Raw genomic sequence first — 26356 nt, forward strand, 5'->3', positions numbered from 1 at the left:
GTTTAAGTGGCAGAATGAAAAGTATTCAAAACAGACTAAATAGGGTTAATAGCAGCAGGAAAAAAGCAGCTGTACAGCCAGATGTGCAGATGTTGCTGATGGTTTTTACCATTTGTGTTGGCCTTCTGGTGCAGGTAAGTGATGAGTTTGCTTCTCATCTCCTCATCTCCAGCCAGAGTGAAGGTGTAGGACAGCAGCGCGGTGGTGTACAGGTTGTCCAGCTGGCCGGCTACTGCCTCCTTCAGACAGTTGAGGCAGTTCTGCACCATGGGGTCCTGTCCCACCACAGGCAGGCACAAAGATGAGACTAGTATTTAACCAGTTTTATATGCAGATTTCCCAAAAAGTGTTTGCTTTAACATATAAAAGGCAACAGACTATTTAATGCTGAAGAGACAATAACTAACGTCTGCTGACGTCTCTGAAAGGCAACACTGAGAGATAACAAGCACTTACATCCACTCACTATGGATGAGGGTGAATACACTGACTGGCCACTTCATTAGGTACACCAATACCATGTAATACAACAGCTCTACCATTTATTCTACAATTACAAAGATTGTAGTTTTTCAGGTTTTGTTGACTGTCAGAAAGGTAATAATTCTAATCTATGTTTATTATTGAGCTCACAGTGGGTGGTGTTGGCATTACCATGTATGTAAATTGGATGAACCAAAATATTAGAAATACCTCTGAATATAATGTTCAAAACTGCTGCAAACTACAACCTCTATAATGAAGATGAAGTTAAATTAATAACTATGTGACAGTGCCAATCAGAACTGAACATTATTATTATTGTAAAGACAGAATTTATGGATGCAGATGTTGTATTGGATCACATTAGATTATACACGTGGACCTGATAAAACTGTGGTTCCTTTCTTTTTGGATCTCTTTGGTTGATTATGTACATTTGTAGAAGATACTACATAACAATTTATATTTATGGATGCATTCTAAAAATATTTCATTCATTTAAGGCTGCAAACACAATGGGAAATCTGCCAGTTTTTACAGTCCAAAGATATAAAAAAATGGACCTTATTTGATAAACATTTAAAATGAGAGCAGTATCAGACTCACCGTGGTGTTGGTGTCCAGCTCCAGGAGAGCGGCGGCGATGTAGGCGGTCAGTGACACATCGTCACTCACTCCTCCCTGATGGGAACAAGAGACAAGCAGCACATTTACAGCTCGACTTCATGTTGCTGCAGCACAAAAAAATAATCAATTGCAATTATTTTGACTGATATTGCAATTGCAATATGATTCGAGATATGGGAAGAAAAAGTATACATTTTAAGTTTTACTTTTAATTACAAAGTATCATACAGTACATTAACCTGTCTTCCCCAAATCATGACAAACTGCATGGTTTAAAAAAAAAAAATTAATACCTTGGTAACGCTTTATAATAAGGTCCTTAATAACCATTAATTAACAAGTAATAAGGCATTGTTCTCGCTTTAGATCCGGTAGTTGCAAAAAGCATAGTTAACTTATAATAGATGAGCAATAAAGTATATTTTAATATCAATAAGCAAACAAAATAAGATTAATAAAGGCATGGCAAAGACATAATGGGTGGGTCATGGGTGTTTGTAATGCCATTATTAACACTTATATAAGCTTATAATCACACAATAATGTTAATAAGCATCTTGTTAGGACTTACAAGGGCCTTATTACTTGTTAATTAATGGTTATTACAAGGACCTTAATATAAAGCGTTACCAATACCTTTATTGGTGAGACAACAGTAGCGAGCTGACAGGAAATGATTGGAGAGGGATGAAGAACGAGTCTCTGTGGTCATTGTGGTTCAGTTAATCTATATTTAGCTGTTTTAAGATATTATTTTGTCCTGTGCTGCACTGTGTTATGTGTGAAACATACTGTGGTTGTTTTCTTCCACTTGTTGACAAAATTAAATCAGTTACTGCTGATTGCATTTTTGTTTTATTACACATGCACGCCCACTGGCCATTAAACTCTGGATTCAATTTAACTGAACAAAACTGTTTGTCTCTTTTCCTTGCCTGACAAAATAACCACCAGGATGAAAACACAAACCCATCTACTCCAATGTCATTTCGTTAATGAAAACTATGACTAAAGACAATCATCAACAAACCTTTTCAATAATGTCTGAGACGGTGACAGTGACAGTGAGATATTCCACTGACGTCAATAAACACCAACTGTGTCTTTATCAACAGGCAACAAAGACTTTTTTTTAAAAATGCAGCAGTTCTGTTTCTGTTGTGAGGGTCAAACCACTAAACCAACAGCTCACAAGTACATTTACTCAAGTGCTGTAATTAAATACAGTTGTTTTGAGATACTGTCACTTTATACTTATACTCCACTACATTTAGCTGTCAGCTTTAGTTCCTTTTAGGTCAAGATTTAACATAAAAATATGATAACTTTAAAATGATTTCACATAAATTAAACCACATAAAAGTATATTTAGTAGATAGAATTAGCCCTACCTGCACAACAGTAAAATGCTGCCTACAAAAATGCATCAATAATAATAATCTAATAATATATTTGGAATATATAAAACAATCTGAATGGGTGCAATCTGCATAACGAGTTTTACTTTTGATATGTTAAGTACATTTTGATGCTGATACTTTTGTATTTTTACTTCAGTAAGTTTTGAATGCAGGGCTTTTACTTGGAGTAATTTCACAGTGTGGTATTAGTACTTTTACTGAAGTAAAGGATCTGAATACTACCACAGTACTTTATTCATAATATCCACCTAAATAAAACACAGGTACCTCCACACACACACAGCTGTCATGTCTTTTTGGTGTTGGTCGGCTTCAGTAAATGCTGTACTTTGATAGGAACTGGCTAGCATTAATTTGTTTGCAATATTTCCGCTGCTGTGTGTGTGTGTGTGTGTGTGTGTCTGTGTGTGCTCCTGCAGGCCTAATACTCTCTGCTCTCTGCACACACTCACAGCTCTCAACTTTATGCAAATTGCTCCTCACATAGAGCTTATTCTGTGGTTTTGTCTTATAGGCCACATTCAGTGAAGCAGAGCTCCGAACGCAGCTGATGTGAAACCTGAGATGTTCAGACTGAAGTCATCACCTTCATGCCGTTGTGGAAGAGTTTCCCCACAGATCGGATGCAGCCATCAGGCCGCTGGTGTTTGGACAGCCACCTCCGGGCTTCTTTAATGTGCTTGCCGTGAACAAAGATGTATGGTCTCGCCCCACCAAACGACTTCATCACAAAAGAGGTCAGCCTGGAAGATCGCATACAAGAACATACAGAAAACACACACACAAAGATTTTTTTTGAGAAAAAAAATAGAACCATGTGACCCTGTGTTGATAAACTCCAAATGAACCCAGCTTCAGGACAATTACATAACCTAGCCTCCTGTCTAACAATGACGTCTGGCCTGAGCTGCAGCCACTGCAAAACAATCAGTGTCCTCTGAGCCGCACACCAATAAAGACAGCTGCAGCCGACAGAGAGGCAGCAAAGTAAAATATCAGTAATAAACTTTTTACAGTACACTACATGCTGTATTGCACCATAATCAGCATGGACAGTTTGTCAAACCTGCTGAACTGTATTGATATTTTAAGGTGCATACATAAATGTGCTTTGATTATTTTTCTGGACACTTGGGGAAAAAAGTATTTAAAATAATAAAAAGTAATTTAGTACGTACTGCAGCTACCTTTATGAAGTGCATACTGTTGCATACAGTATCTATATTACTATACAGACATCCTCCTTTGCTAATATATGCTGTGCAGAGCATTGTGGGTCTTAATAGCCGGAAAAGCATGCCAGCTTGCATGCTATACACTGTAATAAATTATTCTGTAGTCATTTCATGTTACTTAATATATTTGAAAAAATGTATTAAATATAAATGCGTCCTTGATTTTGAGGCAGTTGTTTAAGTAACTTTAATATAAAAATGTCTGAGATAGAATCTACTTATTTTGATCACATTAAATATAATCTTTATGTGTATGAAATTCTAAATCAAGAGAATTTTGAATGAATCCAACACAATAGAATTAGTCCGTTTTTAATTGACAGGTATTTCCTGTTAAGTTGTTATTAACTCAACTTGTAACTTAGTTAGATTTAATTAATAATATTGCATGCAATCTGTTGCCTAAATTTTATTGAATAGCTATTGTTTATCTTTTTTTACAGTGTAGAATGCCACCAGATGCAGCGGAAATCCTGGTATTCCTGTCATACTGTATTTGAAATACTTTGCACTGTGGCATACTGAATCCTTTCCTGGCATACTAAATAGCACTGCAGCATGACTATTGGGAACCACTATTAGAGTTTGACATACACCAATTGTTTTGAGTCGTTTCTAGCCACCTTACTAATTCACTGCAGCATGCACTCTTCCTTTTTGCTCCATTTTTGGTCTCCACCAACTCCTGAGAAAAATATCTAGAATTATATTGTAACTAAACACTTGAGAGCCCTAGTTTCTCCAAACCACAAACACACACCCACTCACACACTCACCAACTGCCAAACTGCCCAGCACCCTTTCAAACAGCAGAGGGTTTGTTAAATCCCCTGAGGCACTGTGCTTTAAGCCCATTAAATGCAAATATTAATATTGTCTGGCAGGTTCCCCATAAAGTAAATTATTAGGACGCTTGCTGGTGCCAGAAAGGACTCATGCTGTGTGTGCGTGGTTGTGTGTGCGTGTGTGTGTGTCTACCTCCCACTGTGCCCGCGTGTCATTCTTATTCTCTCATCAAACAAAGTGTGAGATTTAAGCTGAAAATATTCACAGTTTAACAGTAAAGCTCGAGATAAATGTTTTAATATAACCACTGATGCAACTGCAATATATCATCAGTTATATAAATGAACATTTTCTTTTTTTTATTCATATTATTTTTGTACTTCTAGGTTTAAAAACAACATGGCGGCAAGTTTCAGTGACAAGTGAGTCAGTAAAGTGAACAGAAAGTGGGCGGTATTTCTGGTTCCTCCTCAGTTTTGAAACTATTTTTACATCAAGTATTTAGGCATTTTTTCAACTTCAAATGCAATATTAATACTTTTTTATGAATATAACAGCTTGTGTATTGATATGAGTGTCATTTAAAAATATATATATATTATAAAAATAACTTTTCTATTCTAAAAATATGCTATGTGTATAAAATGTGCTCCATCCTTACAAAAAAATAATAATATGTCACTGAAGATATGTATTACTAAATAAATTGCACTGGTTTTGATTACAACTGATTCAGTTTTTGTAAAAGTGAATCAAACTTGTGACCAGTTTATAAATAGTGCTTAACACATTTATTAGACCAACGGTTTGTGCCACAGCTGTCCTAAATTAACAGCATTAGTATTTACCAAAATCATGTTTTATGTTTCTGTAATGGTGCAATCATTACCAAATGTATGTAGAAGCTCTTTAAAAAATATATTTTTAATGCTTAAATATAATAATTATTGTTATCCATGAATTTACTGTTTTACAAAAAAAAATTAAAAATAGGAAAGCACATTTTATTTCTTGATTAAGATGTAAAATATAGTTATTTATTGATAAAGATTTCTAAAATATTTATGTTTTCTCGTTTTAAGACGGGTTGTCTAATAAATTGGTTAAGCACTGTATGTTAATAAAAACATTCATTATGTCACTGACCAGGTGTTTCCAGACTCATCACTCTTCCCAAAGGCACTGTAGGAGCCATCATCGTGTTTGTAGGTGAGCTCCCTCTGATATCCTACAACACACACACACACACACACACACACACGAACAAAACCATCAAGTCTTCGCAGACAGACAGACAGAAAACAGTGCTGGGGGGCTCCGCCGGTGAAGCGCTGATACAACCCTGCAGGGCTGCTTTAAATAATAGATCCAAGAGTCTGAAGGCTCACTGGATGTCAGAACACTTCACAGCAGTTTAGAATACAGTGAGACAAGATTTTACTACTTTGGTGCAACAGTCATTTTATCTGTCATCTACATCAGAGATAATCTTTTAAATTCAAAAGGTCCAAACCTCAGAAATTGTCTCCACGTCTATCAAATACAATCAACAGCCTACGATTACATATCAATTTTCAAAGTAGCATAGTTGTAATATAATATATAGACACATAGAAACTGTATCTCTACCATAAATAAAGTTTTTGTAGTTAGTGGTGAAATTAACTTTGGAGTTTTGGGCTATTTTGTCCTCAACTGTATGACCTGATTTTTTTTTTTCAAATTGACTTCATCAACATTTTGAACCAAAACCCCCCACCCATAAAATCTGAATTTTAAATGTTGGTTACAAATTTAAAATATAAGAGGTAAAATGAGGAGAACATCTAGTTCCGTATTTTTATACTAAATATATTTGACTTCATCTCTGGTTTTACTTGGCCTATCGTCAACAGACAAAAACTGGCATGGACTTTCAAGCCAGAACTTTAGAGGGAAGCCGACGGCAGGAAACACGCTGCGGAAGTTTTATGTCGTGATGTCATGAAGAAGTAATGCGCCACGCTTTCCTTAGAACGAGCTAATGTGGGTTTTAAAAAAGGTTTTATACATCCAAGGAACTTTTATAAGAAATTACTCCACTTTAAATGGAAGTCCGGCGGTATTTCTTGGTGGTGGTAATGTGCAGACTGGAATATTCAGTTTAGGTGAGTGTCTGAACTTGTTCACTGTCCATCATCACAGATGGGACACATCAACTCACCGCTCTCCAGGAAGCGTGTGGCTTTGTCCTGAATGTTCTCGGTCAGCTGACCTGTGGCCTTCAGGTAGTTGAGGATGAAGATGTTGGGTGCAAACAGCACCATGTTCTGCTCCCCGCAGCCGTACGGCATGGCCAGGAGCCTGTCCAGGTTCTTCATGGCCCGGCCCATCAGGTCCCCTGCACAGTGAGGAAGATCACAACATTACACGCTGACAACAGTGTATTCTAAGCAGGTTAATAGGTTCATAAAGAGTGGGTAGTAGTAGCTGGTCCATCACATGATAATGCTGAGTCTTGATAGAAAGAGTATAGAGATGACAGTGAAATATTACCACTGACCCAGTACAGAGACAGAGGCTCTGGCTGATCCAGCCACAAACATCTCAGGCATCAGGAGAGAGATTTTCTTCTCCACAGGCCCATCTGGCAACACAGAGAGCAGAAAAGACAACATATAAGTTATAAACGAGGAAAATACGTTAAAGAAACAGTTTCATATTTTGGGAACATAATTTTAAATCTTGAGAGCTGAAGATTATTAGATTATTGTTATATTCCTGTTATATCTGTACAGTAAATTAAAACCACAACCAACAGCTGGTTAGATTAGCATTTAACCCATTTAACCCCTCCAAATAAACAGATTTGCCAGTGAATGAATTGCAATAAATTAATCAAAAGTATACCAAAATAACTACATCATATAGATGTGTAAAAAGTCAGAATTCATGCTTTGTCAGGTCTCTCTGCCAAACAACAAGAAAACAATTTTTTGTTTGTTTAATGAGTTGAATTCAGACCGATCACAGCTATGTGTAGCTACTGTATTCAACCAAATTACAGCTGTTTTTTATGCATTCGTAGTGAAAACGATTTACAACCATCTGTTTCATTTCAAACACAACTTATCTCCAATCTGACAAACACAAACACTTCTGAACAATAATGAGCAGTCATTAACAATCAGTCATCAGTGAGAGCTGCAGCCTCTGACCCCGACACTGTCCTCCCAGTTAATCACTCATGACAGGATCAAGATGGCCGTTAACCTATGAGGCTTTCAGATAACAGACGCTGATAGGCAGGTGGTCTGTGAACGCTCACCTGCAGGACAGAGGAGAGCGTTGTGACTGACCATCTGTGGCGTTCCTTCAGCCTTGTGGAGAGAGAGAAAGACATGAGATGGTTTTTAGTAAAAAGCATCACTGCTACAAGCCATCACTACTCACTAGAACACTAAATGTAGACAAATAAACAAATGGTGCATTTGTTGGGAACTAAGTAATGTAAAAACAGTGGCCAGCTGATCAAAGGGATAGTTTTATGAAGTGGTTGTATGACCCACAGTCAATGTATTTGCACTACTTTTTCTCAATCGTAGACACACAAGCACACTTATATGCTTCGTGCACTGCTGCAGATCAGCTGTTTTGGTAAAAATGCAATTGAGATTATGTATGTTATCATTTATTTTGTTTATTTGAATTTTATTGTAAAACTTGAAAACTAATAAAAATATTGTTTTAAAAAAAAAAGAATGCAATTGAGAAACAGTACTGCCAAATGAAACGGCTGAGGATAGCAACAAAAATCAGAGGACATATCATTAATACAGTGTACACATAAACGGGTATAATATTGTTAGGCTGGGCCTTTGTTTACATGGTTAAAATATGTTCGTTTCCTGCCTGTAGCGCATCTGGTTCTCCAACCGGGGAACACACAAGACCATCATCTACTGCAAGTAACATAATCATAATAATAATAATAATAATTACAATAATTATAACTTTATTTATATAGCACCTTTTAAAAACAACAGCTTATAAAGTGCTTTGACAGAGAGCAGGTTATCACAGATGACAATGATGCCATAAGGCTAAAAACAATTATTGCATTAAAAGAAAAAAAAAACAATAAAAGACAGCATAGGAAACGTCACAAGATATTCTCAGATGCCAAGAAAAAGTATATTGATTAACTAATAAGGTAAAAGGAAAGTAGTAAAAAGAAGGAGTAAAAAAGTAAAGAAGTAAAAAGGAGTAGTAATATAGAAAGCATTACATTGTTATATTATTATAAAAGCAAGTCTATAAAAGTCGGTTTTAAGAAGTGATTTAAAAGAAATTGAGAGATTGACTACTGCATACACTGACTGTGGGTAAGTACCACATACAACCCCACTTTGAAAATCAAACTATCCCTTTAAGGGGACGTCTTTTACACATTCAAACTAAATTTTAAATGTATGACCACTTTTTTTTAAGTTGGTGCAAAGGGCAGCACACAAAACAGCGATAGTGCCATGAAATATAAAGGAACAGACAGGAACAGAACGGAACTAAATATGGGAAAACAAAACTACTAAAAAAGAGGAAGATTTGTCTGCCACAAACGAGGTATAGGCCTTCTTTAGCTCCCCGGCCTAAAGGTCTGGAATTTTATATTTTATATATTTACATGTGTGGTTATCAAGATGTAAAAGGAATGTGGTAATTTGCATAGTTCTGTCATTAAGCATATCCCATTTGTTGCTATCCAAATGTCACTTATTATAGATGATGACCAAAAAAACAGGGTTTGAACTGATGTAGTTCAGGTTGTTTTTTAGCCTCATGCTAATCAAGCACAACTGCAGAAACTACAACCCCTACCCCCCAAAAAAGGGTAAATGTTACTTCCCCAGTTTTCATAGGAGAAAAAAAAGTATATACATGTCTGTATTAGTTCTTGAACTGAGACGTTCTGCTTGTGTCACTTTTGTGCTACGCTGTTTTTTTCTGTGTGTGTTTTCTGTTTTGTGTGTGTGTGTGTGTGTGTGTGTGTGTGTGTGTGTGTGTGTGTGTGTGTTCTTGTACTTCCTACATAATGAGACATTTTTGCATTGACATTTTTGCAAAGTGACGACATTTCGGCCGTTCCTCACTTCTTTAAAGGCTTTTTTGAGACTTCAGACTTTGTTTTAAAGGTTACATGGTTACATGATAATGATAATGATAATTAACTGAAACTGTATAAAACTAACTAAAGTTATAGTGAAAAATGTCCTTCGTTTTCTTCTTTGTCTACTTTTTTCCTACATAATGAAGATGGATCAGACAAAGGAAATAAAGGTGAAATTTACTGTGACCTCTTTTAATCTCCCACCCAACAAATACCCCATTACAAAAAACTAAAACTAATAAATACTAAACTAAATCTAAAGCATTTAAAATAAATAACAACAAAACTAAAACTAGCAAACTCACTCTAAAAACTCATAAAAACTAACTGAATTTGAAAACAAAAATTCTCAACAAAATGAAAACTAAAACTAATGAAAAATCCAAAACTATTATAACCTTTCAAGGGAATTTTCTGTTCCAATGAGGGCCCTCACAAAGATAGAAGTACAAGAATGTGTGTGTGTGTGTGTGTGTGTGTGTGTGTGTGTGTTTGACAGCCACTGACCTCCACCAGCAGGGAGCGGACCACTGTGTCAATCTGGCCGTTTTCAGGGACGGTGGCCACCTCGTTGCCACACAGTATGTCAGTCTTCAGGGCCTCTGCGCTGACCTTCAGATTCACCTGACCTGCGCTCACACACACAAACACACAGGGTTGTATTGATTAGTGCTCCGGCTTCCTGTCACACTGTCACATTTTGTGTACGGAGGTGAAGCAGCTTCCCGTCTGCTTTTCAATCCAACTCATTATCCTCACTGTTCCTCCATCCCTCCTGTCTGTGTTTTCCTTCCTCCCCCTGTTTCCCCATCTCATTCGCCCTCATTAATCCCTATTTGTTGCCTTATTATACCGCTATATCTCCCACCCCCTCCCTTCCTTCCTTCACAGCCCACAATCCTTCACACAGAGGACAAGTACAGATCAGCCCCCGAGGGAGAGGTTTCTGAGTGTTTCGTCAGAGATACTACCTGACTTGTTAGTACAAGTGATTGTCAGCATTCCTCTAAGGGGGAGTTAGAGGAGCGCAATTTGACATTCATCAGAGCCTCGTCTCCATTACTTGCTGATGGAGGCTGATAGAAATCCTCTGCTTTCAGGCCAGGCAGCGCTACAACAACAGCCGCCTCTCTTTGCTTCCAGCAGTGCAGACGCAACAGCTGTCAGTGCCCTTAATACAGACTAATTAGCTTGTTCTGTCTCATCTTTGTCACCGAGAGTGGAAGTTTGGCATCGGACGGAACAAACAACATCAGTATTTAATTATAAAGATGTGAGGAATGCATTATATTATTAGTGACAGGAATAAAACTCACTTGGAAACATTCTTTGGAGTAATGAGGAGGGGAGAGAAGAGCCGCTTCGGGTTGTTTGAGATGCTGTTTAATCCATTTTTGATTGACACAGATTTATAGTGTTGCTCTGAAGCTAAAAGGTAATATTTAGCACTGGGATTAATATCATAATTAGACCCTCTTCAGATCATTCAGGAGTGTTTTATAGTACTTTACATTACTACTTCCAAGGCACGCCATAGTGTTTTACATTTGGGAATGCATGTTGTGCACAGGTTTGATTTAATTCCTTTCAGGCAGCTACCTGTTTTGCGGCAACATTCTCTTAAGTCAACTCCTCATGCACCAAAAGTTCTGAGTCTCCAGTTTGGAGCTAACCCTGGTGTGCCGAATGATGAAGCCCTCTTGATTAGAATTGTTTAGTGGCACATGTCAAGGGCAGGGCTGCACAGTGCACTGTGTGTTTTTACTTCATTAAAATTAAATGGATCATTTTGGTAACAAAAATGTCTTGTTCAGTTGGACTAAAAGACTCTGAGGACTCGACTGTTCATTTAGAAGAACAGTTGTTCCTTGCTAACCAAACTTAAAGTAAAAATGTGATTTTACAGAGCATCAGTACTGGTGTTACAGACCATTAACACAATTTATAATCTAAAATATAAATTCATAGAATCATCCAAATGTTATTATAATGGTATTTATGTTATATGTTACTAAAATTTAAACAGTTGTTTCTTTCTATTGGAAATCATTTTATGTGTTTGTTGTTGTAATAATCATTTTGGCCACAGCAGACTGACGTGCACCACTACCCCATGTTTAAAAAGGACTAAAAAAAGTGTATGTTTTCTTCCAGGGTAGTTTTAATTTCTCGATGCACTCTAAACAATATGTTTTACAATACACTTTTATATGTACCTTATATGTAAAAAAATATGTCCAACCTTTTTTGCAGATGAACATAAAAGTTAATTAGAAAAATTATTATTATTAAAATGATTAATTATTATTCATCCTATGTTTTATCTTGTGTCGTGGAGCTTATCTTAGTATCTATCATATTGTTTGTTTTAACTGCAAAGCACCAAAAGTGCTATATAAATAAAATTAAAATAATAATAAGTCTTATAATAATTATTATTAGCATTAGAAGTCAAATTCATGTTCAGCTGTCGAGTTAAAAAAAAAAAAAAAAAACATCTTCCAACAGACAACCAAAAGAATATACAATAATGTGTAATTACTCACTGGCTTATATGATTTTCAATTAACCCTTTATCAGGTTAAGAACTATATTTGGTAACTTCAGGTAATATTTCGAGAAAAAAGTTGCAAATTTACTAGATTAAAGTGGCAAATCTACAAGAAAAAAAGTCGCAGATTTACGAGAAAAAAATGGGGAAAAAAGCAAATTTTTTCTCCCAGATTTACCACTTTGAATCTCATAAATCTACACATTTTTTTCTCATAGATTTGCCACTTTAATCTCGGAAACTTTTTTCTCTAAATATTATTTTCGTATGTTTTTTTACACATTCTGGCTGTATGTAATATCCTCCAATATTCTCTAGGGTTGAAATTTGGAATTTGCAAGTATTTCAATGAGTGCCCTATTAAGGGTTAAATGTATAAAAAAATATTTGTTACTAAATCAAAAAGGATTGAGGCTGCAGTATTTCTTGTCAGCCCTCTATAATTACCTAGGGCAGTTGGAGTTATAATCCATGAGAAGGTCCTGCTCTCCTCCGCGCACACACACACACTGTACTGGCAGCCATCACAGTTTCTGAAGGTATACTGGTCCGAATCAGCCAGCATGATCTTCACCTGCAGACAGAAACAGAGACAAACACACTCAGGAATCAGAGTAAGCAAAGCAAACTTATGCAAATGTCGGTTATTATGATGCCCACAGACTAACTAATAAATCTATTTAAACCCTCTGGAGTCCATGAAAGTGTGCATTACTTCTGTCTGATGTCAAAGCATAAAAAAACGAAGCAATGTGTTTCCTGCCGTCAGCTTTCCTCTGAGACTCCATGCCAGTTTTTGTTTGAGGACTATAGGCAAGTAAAACCAGAGATAAGGTCAGAAAAATAATTTTTCAAAAGTAAAAAATACTTGTTTTTAAAATCTGATTTTATGGGGGGTTTTCTTGTTTCTTTTGCATTCAAAATGTTGATCAAAGTCAAGTCAAGTTTATTTATATAGCACATTTCATTCGACAGGCGTAAACTCAATGTGCTTCAATAAATGAAAAAATATTTTTAAAAATCATTATCAATTATCAGGTCATATAGGTGAGGTTGTGATGAAACAAATGATACCAACATGACATGGTAAACATTCACACCATCTGCTTTACAAACTTTACAAACATTATTTGAATCTGGTCAGTGACAACTGTGCCGTCTTTTTGTTTTGTAATGTAATGCAGAATTTTATTAGGGACCGAGCACCGAAGGTGCGAGGACCCTATTGTAATTGGTCCGTTTATTAGGGCCCGAGCAGGCAACGACCTGCGAGGTCCCTATTGTATTTCGAATGATTATTAGGGCCCGAGCAGGCAACGACCTGCGAGGTCCCTATTGTATTTCGAATGATTATTCTTTTTATTTTTATTATTATTCTTCTTCCCAAATGATCGCATATTTCACTGCCTGAACATACCCCAAAACTCATGAAACTTTAAATATAAGTCACACATGGTGAAAAATTTTATAATCTATTGTCATTCTGAATTTCCACCACTAGGTGGCGCTATAATAAAGGACAGTGCGTTTTGGCTAATAACTCCCACATACTTTATCGCACATTCAAAAAACTTATATCCACGCGTTCACTGAGTTGTGCTGAATCTCGTGATATAGGCCACTCCCATTTTCGCCTACCGTTTTTTTTCGCAAATTCGCGAAATGTCGCAAACCTACTTTTTCGAACTCCTCCTAGACAATTTCATCGTTTTGCACCAAACTTTGCACACAGCATCTATGGACCCTCATAACAAAAAGTTATTAAAAGAATTTTGATTACCCAAAGAATACTCAAGTTATTAAATAACAACTTCCTGCAGGTGGCGCTATTATCAACACAAGTGTTGCATATCTCCACATTGGTGTGTCTGAATGACATGAAACTCAGGTTACTACTTCCCCATGAACCCCTGAGGCTCGCTGCAAAATTTTGGCCGATTACCACTAGGTGGCGCTCTTTAAATTGAAGTATTTTATATATCTACATCGGTTGGTCGGATTAACACCAAACTTGGTATACTTATTGTCAATGCCCTCCTGAGGATAACCTTCGAAGGTTTTATTGATCGGCCCCTAGGTGGCGCTCTGGCGGCAGTTTATTTTAATAAGTGCCACTGTGCCTAGACCATAAGACTTAAGGCAATGAAATTCATAGGGGTGGTATAGACTGGCCCCTGTAACGCACAAACCCCGACGGCAGCATGCCCCGACACGCGTGTACTGCGAGGGCCCGTTCAGTACTGCGCGCAGTCCTAGTTTATTATTATTATTTTTTTTTTTATTCTTCTTCCCAAATGATCGCATTTTTCAATGCCTGAACATACCCCAAAACTCACGAAACTTTAAATATAAGTCATACCTGGCGAAAAATTTTATAATCTATTGTCATCCTGAATTTTCACCACTAGGTGGCGCTACAATAAAGGAAAGTGCGTTTTGGCTAATAACTCCCACATACTTTATCGCACATTCAAAAAACTTATATCCACGCGTTCACTGAGTTGTGCTGAATCTCGTGATATAGGCCACGCCCATTTTCGCCTGGAGTTTTTTTTTGCAAATTCGCGAAATGTCGCAAACCTACTTTTTCGAACTCCTCCTAGGCAATTTCATCGTTTTGCACCAAACTTTGCACAGAGCATCTATGGACCCTCATGACAAAAAGTTATTAAAAGAATTTTGATTACCCAAAGAATACTCCAGTTATTTAATAACAACTTCCTGCAGGTGGCGCTATTTTCAACACAAAACACAAAATGTTGCATATCTCCTCATTGGTGTGTCTGAATGACATGAAACTCAGGTTACTACTTCCCCATGAGCCCCTGAGGCTCGCTGCAAAATTTTGGACGATTACCACTAGGTGGTGCTCTTTAAATTAAAGTATTTTATATCTCCAAATCCGTTGCTTGGATTAACACCAAACTTGGTATACTTATTGTCAATGCCCTCCTGAGGATAACCCTTAAAGATTTTATTGATCGGCCCCTAGGTGGCGCTCTGGCGGCAGTTTAATTTAATAAGTGTCACTGTGCCCAGACCATAAGACTTAAGGCAATGAAATTCATAGGGGTGGTGTAGACTGGCCCCTGTAACGCACACACCCCAAAGGCAGCATGCCCCGACACGCGTGTACTGCGAGGGCCCGTTCAGTACTGCGCGCAGTCCTAGTTATTATTCTTCTCCCAAATGAATCGCCTTTTTGGGGGCTTGATCATATTCAAAAACTCACCATTTTTTGCATATACGTCAATCTCCCAGTAAATTTACGTATTCTAGTATTCGCGGGAATGGGCGTGGCAAAATGACTCACTAGCGCCCCCTAAATTTCATATCCTCCCACTGGTTTGTCGGAGACGCACGAAATTTGGTACATACGTGTATCATGGGAAGAAGCACCAAAAAGTCAGTGGAAGCCATCTCCTAAAACGTACAGGAAGTCAGCCATCTTGGATCGAATATGGAAATTTTGCCATTTCCAGGTCGCATACTTTAACGAACTTCTCCTACAGATTTCACCCAATTCTATTCAAACTTGGTCAGTAGCATCACAAGGCCTTTGGGATCAAAAGTTATTGAAAGCTTTACCGCCGCTCACACTATGTGGCCGTGGCATGCCGGCAACATATGGCATCTCGCCAAAAAACAACAGATCTTTATAACTTTTACATACTTTGTCCCATCTGCTCCAAACTTCTCATGCTTCATCAGAGTCCAGCCCTTAACACTTCTACATAACAATGTTTCATAAAGCCCCGCCCCTTATGCTTTATCCACGCCCCCTTTCTTAAAATGACCATGTTGTATACTTTACATAACTCCTCCAGCAGATTTAATCCCATTGACTTCAAACTTGGTCAGTACCATCACAAGGCCTTGGAGAACATAACTTATTAAGACCTTTACTGACCTTCACAATATGTGGCCGTGGCATGGCGGCAAAATATGGCGTCTCGCCATCTAACACCAGACTGGATAACTTGACTGTACATTGTCCAATCTGTCCCAAATTTCTCACACCTGATGAGGGGCCAGCCCTGAACACACCCACGTGTCAATATTGACACACAGTCATAGCGCCCCCCGCTGGCTACAGACACTAACATGTTTTACACCTAGCCCGAGCAGTAGGTTTCACGTAGAGACACGAAATTTGGTACACATATGAATCATGTGGAGACGCACCAAAAAGCCTCCTGGAGCCATACCTCAAACCAATCAGGAAATCCGCCATCTTGGTTTAAATATCACAATCTTCAGCGTTTTTGGCCATTTCCAGGTCGCATACTTTAACGAACTCCTTCTACAGATTTTACCCGATCAACTTCCAACTTGGTCAGTACCATCACAAGGCCTTTGGGATCAAAAGTTATTAAAAGCTTTACCGACGGTCACACTATGTGGGCGTGGCATAGCGCCAAAATATGGTGTCTCGCCATTTAACACCAGACTGGATTACTTGACCATACATTGTCCAATCTGTCCCAAATGTCACACACATGATTAGGCTCCTGCCTGCAACACACCCACGTGTCAATAGTGACACCCAGTCAGAGCGCCCCCTGCTGGCAACAGCAACTAACATGTTTTACACCTACCCCGAGCACAGTGTTAGGAGACACGGCAGTTGGTACGCATAGGGACTGAGACCACAGCGCCGCGCCCGACGTGGCCTCCGCTGATGTCGCTTCCCCCGACGGCTCCACTCGGCTCGGTCCCGTTCAGTCCTGTTTACAGGCCTAGTTACACTTATTTTCCGTTTGCCTCAGTGATGCCATTGCTGTTTGTGTGTTTTATTTAAGAGTAAATAAGGTTATATAGGATTAGAATAAAAAATAAAATATATTATTCTCATTTTACCTCTTATGTTATATTTGTAACCTGTGTTGCTAGAGCATGAAAAATAATTTTCAAAATTAAAAAACGTTTTCAAAATCTGATTTTTTTTTCTTTGTTTGTTTTGGGTTCAAAATGTCGATCCAGTGAGTCAAAGTGAAAAAAATATTTACCAGGTCATTTAGGTGAGGTTGTGCTGAAAAATATAATACCAACATGGCATGGTAAACATTTTTTTAAATGGTAGAAGCAAAGGAATCAAAAACGGAATAAATCGCCCAACAAATAAAGATCTTGAATATTTACCATGATGCACTTGGAGAGATAGTTGAAGACGGTGGCTCTGAGTGTGAACACCTCCCCTCGGACGACAGAGTAGGGCAACGTGAGACTGACGAAGAACGGCTGGAAGGCGGTCAGTCCGGTGTTGGGCGACACACCGAAGCCCACAGAGGAGACACAGAAAGCTCCGGCTGCCCATTTAGTGATGGTGTCTGGCACCGTCTTCTCCACGTTCACTGAGCCAGTGTCTCTGTGCAGACATACAGGTTGGAGTCAAATGAAAACATTTCAACAAGCATGGAGTTCCTTTTCTAGGATGTCTAGATCTATCGCTACGGTCGTCCGACTCCATCCACATGCACAAACTTATTTTATTAGATGTCTATAAGCATCATTGGTGGGAATGCTGGATGATTCTTTCTTATTAATATAATTAGTATTTCTCTGCCGCATTTTTCATCTTCGAATTTAAAACATCAAAAATATTCAGTTCTATTAGGGCATGTGTATGTGTATTTTTCTCATATCTTTCATAATTTGAGAAATATTCCACATTTTCTGGAATATTCTCTGTTCAAATGAATAGGGAATGTGACAAAAATGTTACCCTCTTGACAGTGCTTTCAGCTAGAAACTCCAGTCAAACCTTTAAATGTTCCCTATTAAAAATATTCAACATTTTGTATACATTATTGGTATAACTCAACTTTTCACTGGCATTCATATTAATTCCACCCACTCAAACTATTCCTGGTTCAAATTATTCTTATCAGTATCCAGCATTCCCACCACAATTTATTCAGAAATTGCAGTCTCTAATATTAATCTATTACTCTATATATTGTTAAAGTACATCATGTGTGTTTAAAATGAGTTTAAAGTAAACATGAGATGGTAGATCACTTATACATGTCAAAAGATCACGAAAAATGAATAGCTTTTACTGAATTGCACCGGAAGGGAAATGGGAATATAAGTAAATTATTAGAATTAATAAATATTTGTTGTTTCTAATGATACAATTAGTTTAAAATGCATTCTATATATTATGTATACAGACTATACAACTCAGGAAAACATGAACATTCTGGGAATCATATGTAAATGTGTTTAAAAAAAATAGTACAAAATGCAAATACAATTTGTTTTAAATGATCACTTTTAAATTGATATGGGTTAACCATTCATGAAAAACATTTTTGTTTTAAAAAAAAAAGAAGAACCCATCAGAATATTTTTTACATTATAATACATTATCTCTCCACAAGAATGACAGAAAAATAACACATTTTAAAGTTAATTATACTTTAAAACAATAATACAAATAATTTGTGTGTGCATTATGTTTACAGTAGAAATCCACCATTATGGTTCTGAATGGGCTATGTTTTATGAGTAAAAACATGATTATGCTCAGTAAATCTGTTAACATTCTGCATTAGTTCACAAGTCTTTTTTCCTTACTTTAAATATGAATGTTTCTTATATGGTCAGGACATTTTGTTTGTTTGTTTTGTTTAATAAATTCACTAATTTAATAGATTTGGGTCTTGGACTATCCTCCCCCGATTATTTAAAAAAAAAAAAAATAAAATAAAATCTGGAATGAGAAAAAGAACCCACAACATTCACGCTAACACCACGTCATATATAGAAAAAACACAACCCTGATTCCAATAAAGTTAGGACGTGTCAGTTTTTTAATGTAGTACCACCTGAGGGGTCAAAGGTCACGGGCCTATTGTTGGTTACCAGCCTTGCCTCTTACATGCAGAGATTCCACCATCTTTAATCCATTCATTCATTATCCTAAACCGATTATTGAGTCATGGGGGGCTGGAGCCGATCCCAGCTGACATTGGGCGAGAGGTGGAGTACACCCTGGACAGGTCGCCAGAAACAGAGACAGACAATCACGCTCTCATTCACACCTACGGGCAATTTAGAGTCACCAATTAAACCTAGGCTGCATGTTTTTGGACTGTGGGAGGAAGCCATAGTACCCGGTGAGAACCCACGCTGACACGGGGGAGAACATGCAAACTCCACACAGAAGAGCCGCAGTGCTAACTAAGATTTAAAGTTGCTGGATTATTTGCCCATGCAGTTTTTCACAGAGTGGTGAAGCCTGCTCCATCCTTGCTTGTGAACAACTGAACCTTTTTGAGGATTCTCCTTTCATAACCAATCACGATACTATCACCAGTTACCAATGAACCTGTTCACCTGTGGAACATTCCAACTGGTTCCACAACTTTCCCAGTTGTCCCTGTCCCATCTTTTTTTTGTTGTGTTGCTGGCATCAAGTTCAGAAGGAGTGTATATTTCCAAAAATCCATCAAGATGATAAGGTACATGATTAAATATACGCTCACCAGCCAATTTATTAGGTACATCTGTTCAACTGCCCATTAATGCAAATGGTCTAACCAACCAATCACATGGCAGCAACTCAATGCAATGAAGAAAGGTGATTTAAGTGACTTTGAACGTGGCATGGTTGTTGGTCTGAGTATTTCACAAACTGCTGATCTAACAACCATCTCTAGGGTTTACAGAGAATGGTCCCAAAAAGAGAAAATATCCAGAGAGCCTTGATGCTTGTTGATGCCAGAGGTCAGAGGAGAATGGAGACTGGTTCAACAGGAACTCAAATAACCACTGGTTACAACCAAGGTCTGCAGGAGACCATCTCTGAACACACAACATGTCCAACCTTGAAGCAGATGAAGACCACACAGGGTGCCACTTTATTAGGTACACCTTGCTGGCTGATAAAGTGACCTGTGACTGTAAATTGTCTTTGCTCAGTTTATAGTTGAATATGTGTTGCAAATTATTGCATTCTGTTATATTTATGCTTCAGACAGCATCCCAACTCTTCCTGGAATAAGGGTTGTAAGAAACATGCATAATGTTTGGATCCTTCCATATATTATTACCCCACAGTAACTAGGTCCCAGATCCAGGTCTCCGGGAAGAATGTCCTGACGGTCTCTTTCTTCTCCTCCTCTTTACCTTTGAGCATAACACCTGAACCCTGTGGCATCATGTTGGCCATGGGAACCGGAGAGTCTACGAGATCTAGAAACACATGAATATAAAAAAAAGAAATCAAATTATACAACTAAACTTACCCAACAGAAACCAGCTCCCAGATCCAGGTCTCAGGGAAGTATGTTCTAATAGTCTCCTTGGGCTTTTCAGCATTTGTCTCTGCAACATCGCTTTGCTTCTCCAAAACAGGAACAGATTCCCTTATAGCATAGTCGACTATAAAGTCTGCAAACCCAATTTTTTCAGAAATTTAAAGTTTAACAATTAGAGATACTTTTTTTCACCAGTCACAAACCATAAAACATACCAGCATCATAGTAAACTAAGTCATATCTCCTTTCATGGCAGTCATAAGGTTTTTTCACATCGGAGTTGGTCACAATTTTGACTCCTATTTCCTAGAAAGAGAGAGAGAGAGAGACGATAAAACAAAGAGACAGTGAATCCGTGTACTGTTTTTGATCTGGTGACTACTGATGAACACGCAGAATGAAACCGAAGACAACTTCATCTGTAAATATTATAATGTTTGTTGTTGTAATACTTATTTTGGCCAGAAGAGGAAGACATGCACCACAGGCCATTGTCTGAACAGTGTTTTTCCCAGGTGAGTTTTAATTTCTACTTGAACACAAGGTAATATAATGTACCCTATTTTGAAATAAAAAAATTTTTCTCACATTTTAAGTAAATTATTTTCTCTCCTATCTACAATACTTTATTTTTCTAGTGGAGAAATCACCTGGAAGAAAACATAAAACAAACAATTTCGTCCTATTTAGGACATATGGTAGTGGTAAACTTTAGCGAATTGTGCCTGAAATAAGCATTTAACAACAAGCACTTAGAAAAATTATCCTTGCAAAATAATAATAATAAATAATTTAATTTATGTGTTCGTGACTTAATTTAGATCAGACTTAGAAAAGGAATCACCAGATTATTTTTCTAACTTGCCCCTCAGGGTTTCCAAAATATAGACACAGAGATAAAAAGAAATTTAGATAAATGTTTTTTCCTTATAAATATACAACTGACTGCATATTATAAAATCAGTGTCAATCTCTCCTGTAGCCTGTTCTTTATGAAGCCAACCAAAAAGACAAATTTTCTACTTTAAAGATGCTGTAGACGTCATTCTTCTGACTGGGCGGTCCAAAGTAGAATGATCGCTTCTTTCGACTGGCTGGCTCTACGTTATCCACTTCTGGTTCACGCTCCAGCTCGATCTCTTCAGGTACTGGTATTGGAAAAGGGAGGCAGGGATATGGCTCGTGGTCCTCAACCTCATAGTTGTATCCTGACAGCTTCTGCAAAGGCAGCTGGCTGTAAACCTGCACCGAAACACACATGGATTACTACTTACTAATCATATTAGACTATCATGAGTTGGACTGGTCTTCTGCACTTCGGACAGGTCTGACAACCAGTCCACACCATACAGCATTTCATAAATAAAAGGATTAAATATTCAATGCACTATAGAGGTGGGGATCACCAGAAGACCCACGAAACCATTGTATCCCGATACTTGATATTGTTGCGATTTTAAGCATTTTGCGATATGCCGAGTATTGCAATACATTATATTGAGATTGTACTGTTTAACTGAATTTTGTGTCCACAAAATGTAATTCAATCAAGAATTGTTTTGTCAAATAAGAGAAAATTGTCTATTCATCTCACTTCAGTCTTTTTATTTCTCCACAATGAGAGTCAAACCCACAGACTGACCAACAAAGTGTTCAGTCAAACTGAACCTAACTGATGACAACAACTGCAGCATTTTCTCAAACATTCCTCAACTTTAAGCTTCAGTGCTCTGTATGGCTTCGATACGACTGTGTCTGTGAAGAAAAAACATTTTCATTGAGATAGCATGACGTCAGGTCAAATGAACGCTTTAAAAATCACCATGAAACATCAAAAAAGAGCCCAAGCACACCGGCAAATCAGAAAACACAACACAACGTTGTGTTTTCTGATTTGTCGTTGTGTTTTCTGATTTGCCGTTGTGTTTTCTGATTTGTCGTTGTGTTTTCTGATTTGTCGTTGTGTTTTCTGATTTGTTGTTGTGTTTTCTGATGAAGGTACAGATGTTAACGCAGGTCTAACTAGCCCTGAGAAATGCGTCGTACATAGTCGACAGTGAGTTCCTGCTCCGGCTGCAGCAGGAGGACGCTCTGGTCGATGGCTCTGACGGAGCACAGGGAGCCTGGCTGAGCCTGGAGACTGAGCGTGGTCTTCTCTGCTGGGAGCTCCTGGAGAGAGGAGAACCTCAGAGACACCTGCACAGAAGACAGCAAGGTGACAGTTTGAGAACAGATTAAAGTCACAAGTGCTGACCTAAAATGATCATTTTATTGTACATCATAATTGCTTTGAATAATTTATTGTAGCTTGATGTTTTATTTGTTCAAACAGGTCATTCAGGTTGTACCTTGTTACTGAGGCAGAGCCGAATGGGGAAGTCCTGGCTATCAGCCACTGCCTCTCCACCGGGCATCACAGTGTAAACTACCACCTGGGCGATCGGAGCCAGGTTTGTGACCTGACTGAGCGGTATAGACAACTCTCCTTTGTTGACTGAGGCGTGAAACACAGAGACAGGGAATGTGACATGTGTCGATATGAAACAAAATATATAATTCTTTCTCAGATCTTTGAGTTTTATTTAAAGGGGAACTTGCAACCAACTTGGTATCTTTCAACCTAGATCCTTTTTTCTCATGTTTATGAGTGACTAATGGGATTTTTTTTAACTGGTCCAGTATAGAGCAAGAGCAAAACCAACTGCAAGGTAAAAGCAGGGGTCAAAGCACAAAGTAACTTAATGTGTTTGGTTTGAGGTTATTATTATTATTATTAATATTATAAAATCTACTTCTGAAATCTGTGACAGAGAATAAAGTTCAGAGTTTGGAGCCAAGGTGTGTGAGAGAAAGAGTGGAGCAGGCTGTACCGAGTTAGTAGTCACTTAGATACTAAACATGAGAAAATATGCTCCAGGTTGAAAAATACCAAAGATCCCCTTTAAACAATATTTGTTGCACAAGGGCAAACAATAATCTGTGACGCTAGCCTGAAGCTAATGTAGCCAGGTAGGTTTGATGAGCAGGAATTGGGGAAAAAGAAAAGACATATGACATGAAACAAATAAACAAACTGGGGATGATGAGGGTATGTGCATTAACCAGTATAAGCTACTTAAATAGTAGTTGTTGACGTCATGAAGTCGAGCTAAATAGATTCTTCCGATAACATCAATTATTTATTTAAAGTAAATGGTTTTCTCTCCTGCGTTTGTGGCTTTAAAAAAGGTGGGAATATTTTTTAAGGGCATGCTGTTGTGATACTGGGCCACAAGACTTTTATTTTTGTGGAGAAATTAAAAATCACCTGGAAGAAAACATAAAAGATAAACTTTTTGTCCTATTTGGAACATGTGGTAGTGGTAAACGTAAGCAAATTATGCCTGAAATAAGCATTTAACAAGCATTTAAAGAATGATCCAAGCAAAATAATAATAATAATAATAATAGTTAAAAAAAATAAATAATAATAATAATAAAACATTTAAGTGAATGTGTTTTTGACTAATTAGATTCTTCTGAAAACTTAAATTACTTATTTACTTTACTTGCATTTTTTGGCCACTTGGGGGCAGTGGAAATAAAAACAGTTTGTAAGCAGTTGCATATTTACTCATGAGAAGTTGTATTTTTGACTCTTAAGCAGCTAATTATTTCACTATATTCACCAGCTGATTGCTCACTTTGCAAGTGGTGCACAGTTTATCTGAACTTTTCGAACAAAAACAGCTGGCTTATTGGTTTATTTTTAGGTTGTGGTATTTTCATGAGACTTGCCCACAAAAACAGAAACACAGATCGTCACCAGACTTATCCTTTAACATGGTTGTTAGTTTAGGAAAGATTAGTTTGTACCAGTTCCTGCTTTAACAGCCACTGGGACGCGACCATGCCGCACAATTCCACCTCTGGACATCACCTGCCAAGACACATAACACAGGCAAGTCATTTAAATATGATGGATGTAATACTGACAGTAGTATAAACCATCACACAAGTCTTACCAGGTAAAAGAAGTCAAGGACTTCCTGTTCCTTCTTCAGCTCCTGGCCCTGGATGATGTACTGAGCACGCACAGTGGCGTCTTTGTCGCAGGAGAACTTCCCGTTCACCTGCATGAGCTTCAGAAAACTACTGCTCTTGGAGTAAAATGCTGCAACATGGTGGTAGGCCGTCCTGTACTCTGGGGTACGCACACTGACCACATACGGCTCGTTCTCCTCCGTCAATCTAGACCTCGCCTGTTGACACAACAATCACAGGTTCTATTTATTCACTATGAATCAACACTAAACCATTCCTCAGAGGCCCCGTTTACACGAGGACGCTTGCGGGTAAAAACGACAAAATATTTTATCGGAAGTGCCTTTCGTTTAAACGGTGAAAAATCTGAAACCACCTTCCAAAGTGGAAAAGTTTAATCCGCTCCACCGTAGCATGTCCATCTACACTGACAAGACACAAAACTCTGCTCAGATCTGCTCACGTTGTGTACGCATTTACGTCACATACATGCTCCAGTACAGGAAAATAAACAAACCTTCAAGCTGCTCTGGCAGCTCTAATAAACTTACAGGAGTCTTTCCACCAAATGTACAGGATATGTACAGATAGTATTACTGAACAGAGAAGGATCTGGAATTACCTCTATCACATTTTGGATGCAGCAATTGGTCGGAGGCGAGCCAGACGGCTTTGGACGACACCTGGGAGATCTAGTGGATGGTGGAGAACTTTGTGGAAGGAGTAGCTGATGAAAATACGTGGTGTGAAAACTTCCACATGCCCAAAGATGCTCTTATCGCTTTAAGTGATGCCGCCTGGCATGCATACAATCCAATTCCACACACTTTTGTGTCACCGTATGCACGCAGATTTCCTCCAGAAAACGCTCGTCTAAACGCGGAATAAAAAGTGAAGACGTGACACCACTCTTGCGTCTTCTGTTCAGACCGTCATCATGTAAACGTAGCCAGAAATAGAACCATTTAATAAGGTCTGTGTTGTTCACTTCCAACCGGATCGACATGGTGGAAAGTTTCTTTAATTAGATATGGATTGATTAACAGTGAACTGGTTATTAATAGAAAGCCATTGAACTGAATTGATTCTTCCGAGAGAAAATAAATAACGTCTCTGATGAGCAGTAACCCACCTTCAGATGGACGATGTCCTTCCAGTCGCTGGTGTCCAAAGAAAATGAAGCCATGCCACTCATGTCTGTGGTGAGCGTTAAGTTTTGATTTTCGCCTGCAAACACATACACTTCCTCACGGGCAACACCTTTGCTGTCTGGACCGACCACTTTCACCTGCAAACAAGCCAGAAAGCAGAAGCTAAGCCACAGCAGACTTTTCAACAACAAAAGTTCATAATTTGTTTGTTTGTGATTTTGCCATTCGCAGAATTTCTAGTAGGACTAAAAACTTTTGTTCCCTCTTGGAGCACTCAGGTGTTCAGAAAAAGATATATCTTGCGTGCAAAGATGATATAGGCCCACTGGTTTGATGATGATTGAACCCTTTGGAGTCTTTTTTAAATCCTTTTCATTCTTCCTCTATTTACCATGCCATGTTGGTATCATTTTTTCAGCACAACCTCAATTATTTGACCTGATCGATATTTTTTCACTTTGACTTATCGGATAAACATTTTGAACTAAAAAACAAACATAAAATCTGATTTTGAAAATTATGTTTTTTATTACTTTCAAAACAGTGAAATTATTATTACCATTATTATTATAATAAATTAAAAAATTTAAATGTTGGGTACAAATGTATATATATATATAAAACATATAAGAGGTAAAATGAGGATAACATCTAGTTCTATATTTT

General features: G+C 37.9%; 1 protein-coding gene across 2 annotated transcripts in view; it reads right to left on the reverse strand.

Annotated features, from left to right (window-relative positions):
• The window catches only part of LOC131970134 (alpha-2-macroglobulin), a 47302-nt gene that overhangs the window by 9556 nt on the left and 11390 nt on the right, over positions 1 to 26356 (reverse strand). The window contains exons 11-28 of one of the 2 annotated variants that reach the window (XM_059331426.1): positions 25672 to 25827; positions 24521 to 24757; positions 24372 to 24435; positions 22865 to 23010; positions 22563 to 22712; positions 21540 to 21758; positions 20732 to 20822; positions 20310 to 20451; positions 17392 to 17617; positions 12697 to 12823; positions 10206 to 10327; positions 7860 to 7911; positions 7095 to 7178; positions 6756 to 6932; positions 5699 to 5780; positions 3118 to 3274; positions 1090 to 1164; positions 110 to 275 (exon numbers count right to left, since the gene is read on the reverse strand). In XM_059331426.1, coding sequence (XP_059187409.1) covers positions 110 to 275; positions 1090 to 1164; positions 3118 to 3274; positions 5699 to 5780; positions 6756 to 6932; positions 7095 to 7178; positions 7860 to 7911; positions 10206 to 10327; positions 12697 to 12823; positions 17392 to 17617; positions 20310 to 20451; positions 20732 to 20822; positions 21540 to 21758; positions 22563 to 22712; positions 22865 to 23010; positions 24372 to 24435; positions 24521 to 24757; positions 25672 to 25827 — 2473 coding nt within the window. Of the gene's footprint in view, positions 1 to 109; positions 276 to 1089; positions 1165 to 3117; positions 3275 to 5698; positions 5781 to 6755; positions 6933 to 7094; positions 7179 to 7859; positions 7912 to 10205; positions 10328 to 12696; positions 12824 to 17391; positions 17618 to 20309; positions 20452 to 20504; positions 20650 to 20731; positions 20823 to 21539; positions 21759 to 22562; positions 22713 to 22864; positions 23011 to 24371; positions 24436 to 24520; positions 24758 to 25671; positions 25828 to 26356 lie in introns of both variants that reach the window. The other variant, XM_059331425.1, reaches the window with a different exon arrangement.

Source organism: Centropristis striata, chromosome 4, assembly GCF_030273125.1.
Source record: "Centropristis striata isolate RG_2023a ecotype Rhode Island chromosome 4, C.striata_1.0, whole genome shotgun sequence".
NCBI classification, from domain to species: domain Eukaryota; kingdom Metazoa; phylum Chordata; class Actinopteri; order Perciformes; family Serranidae; genus Centropristis; species Centropristis striata.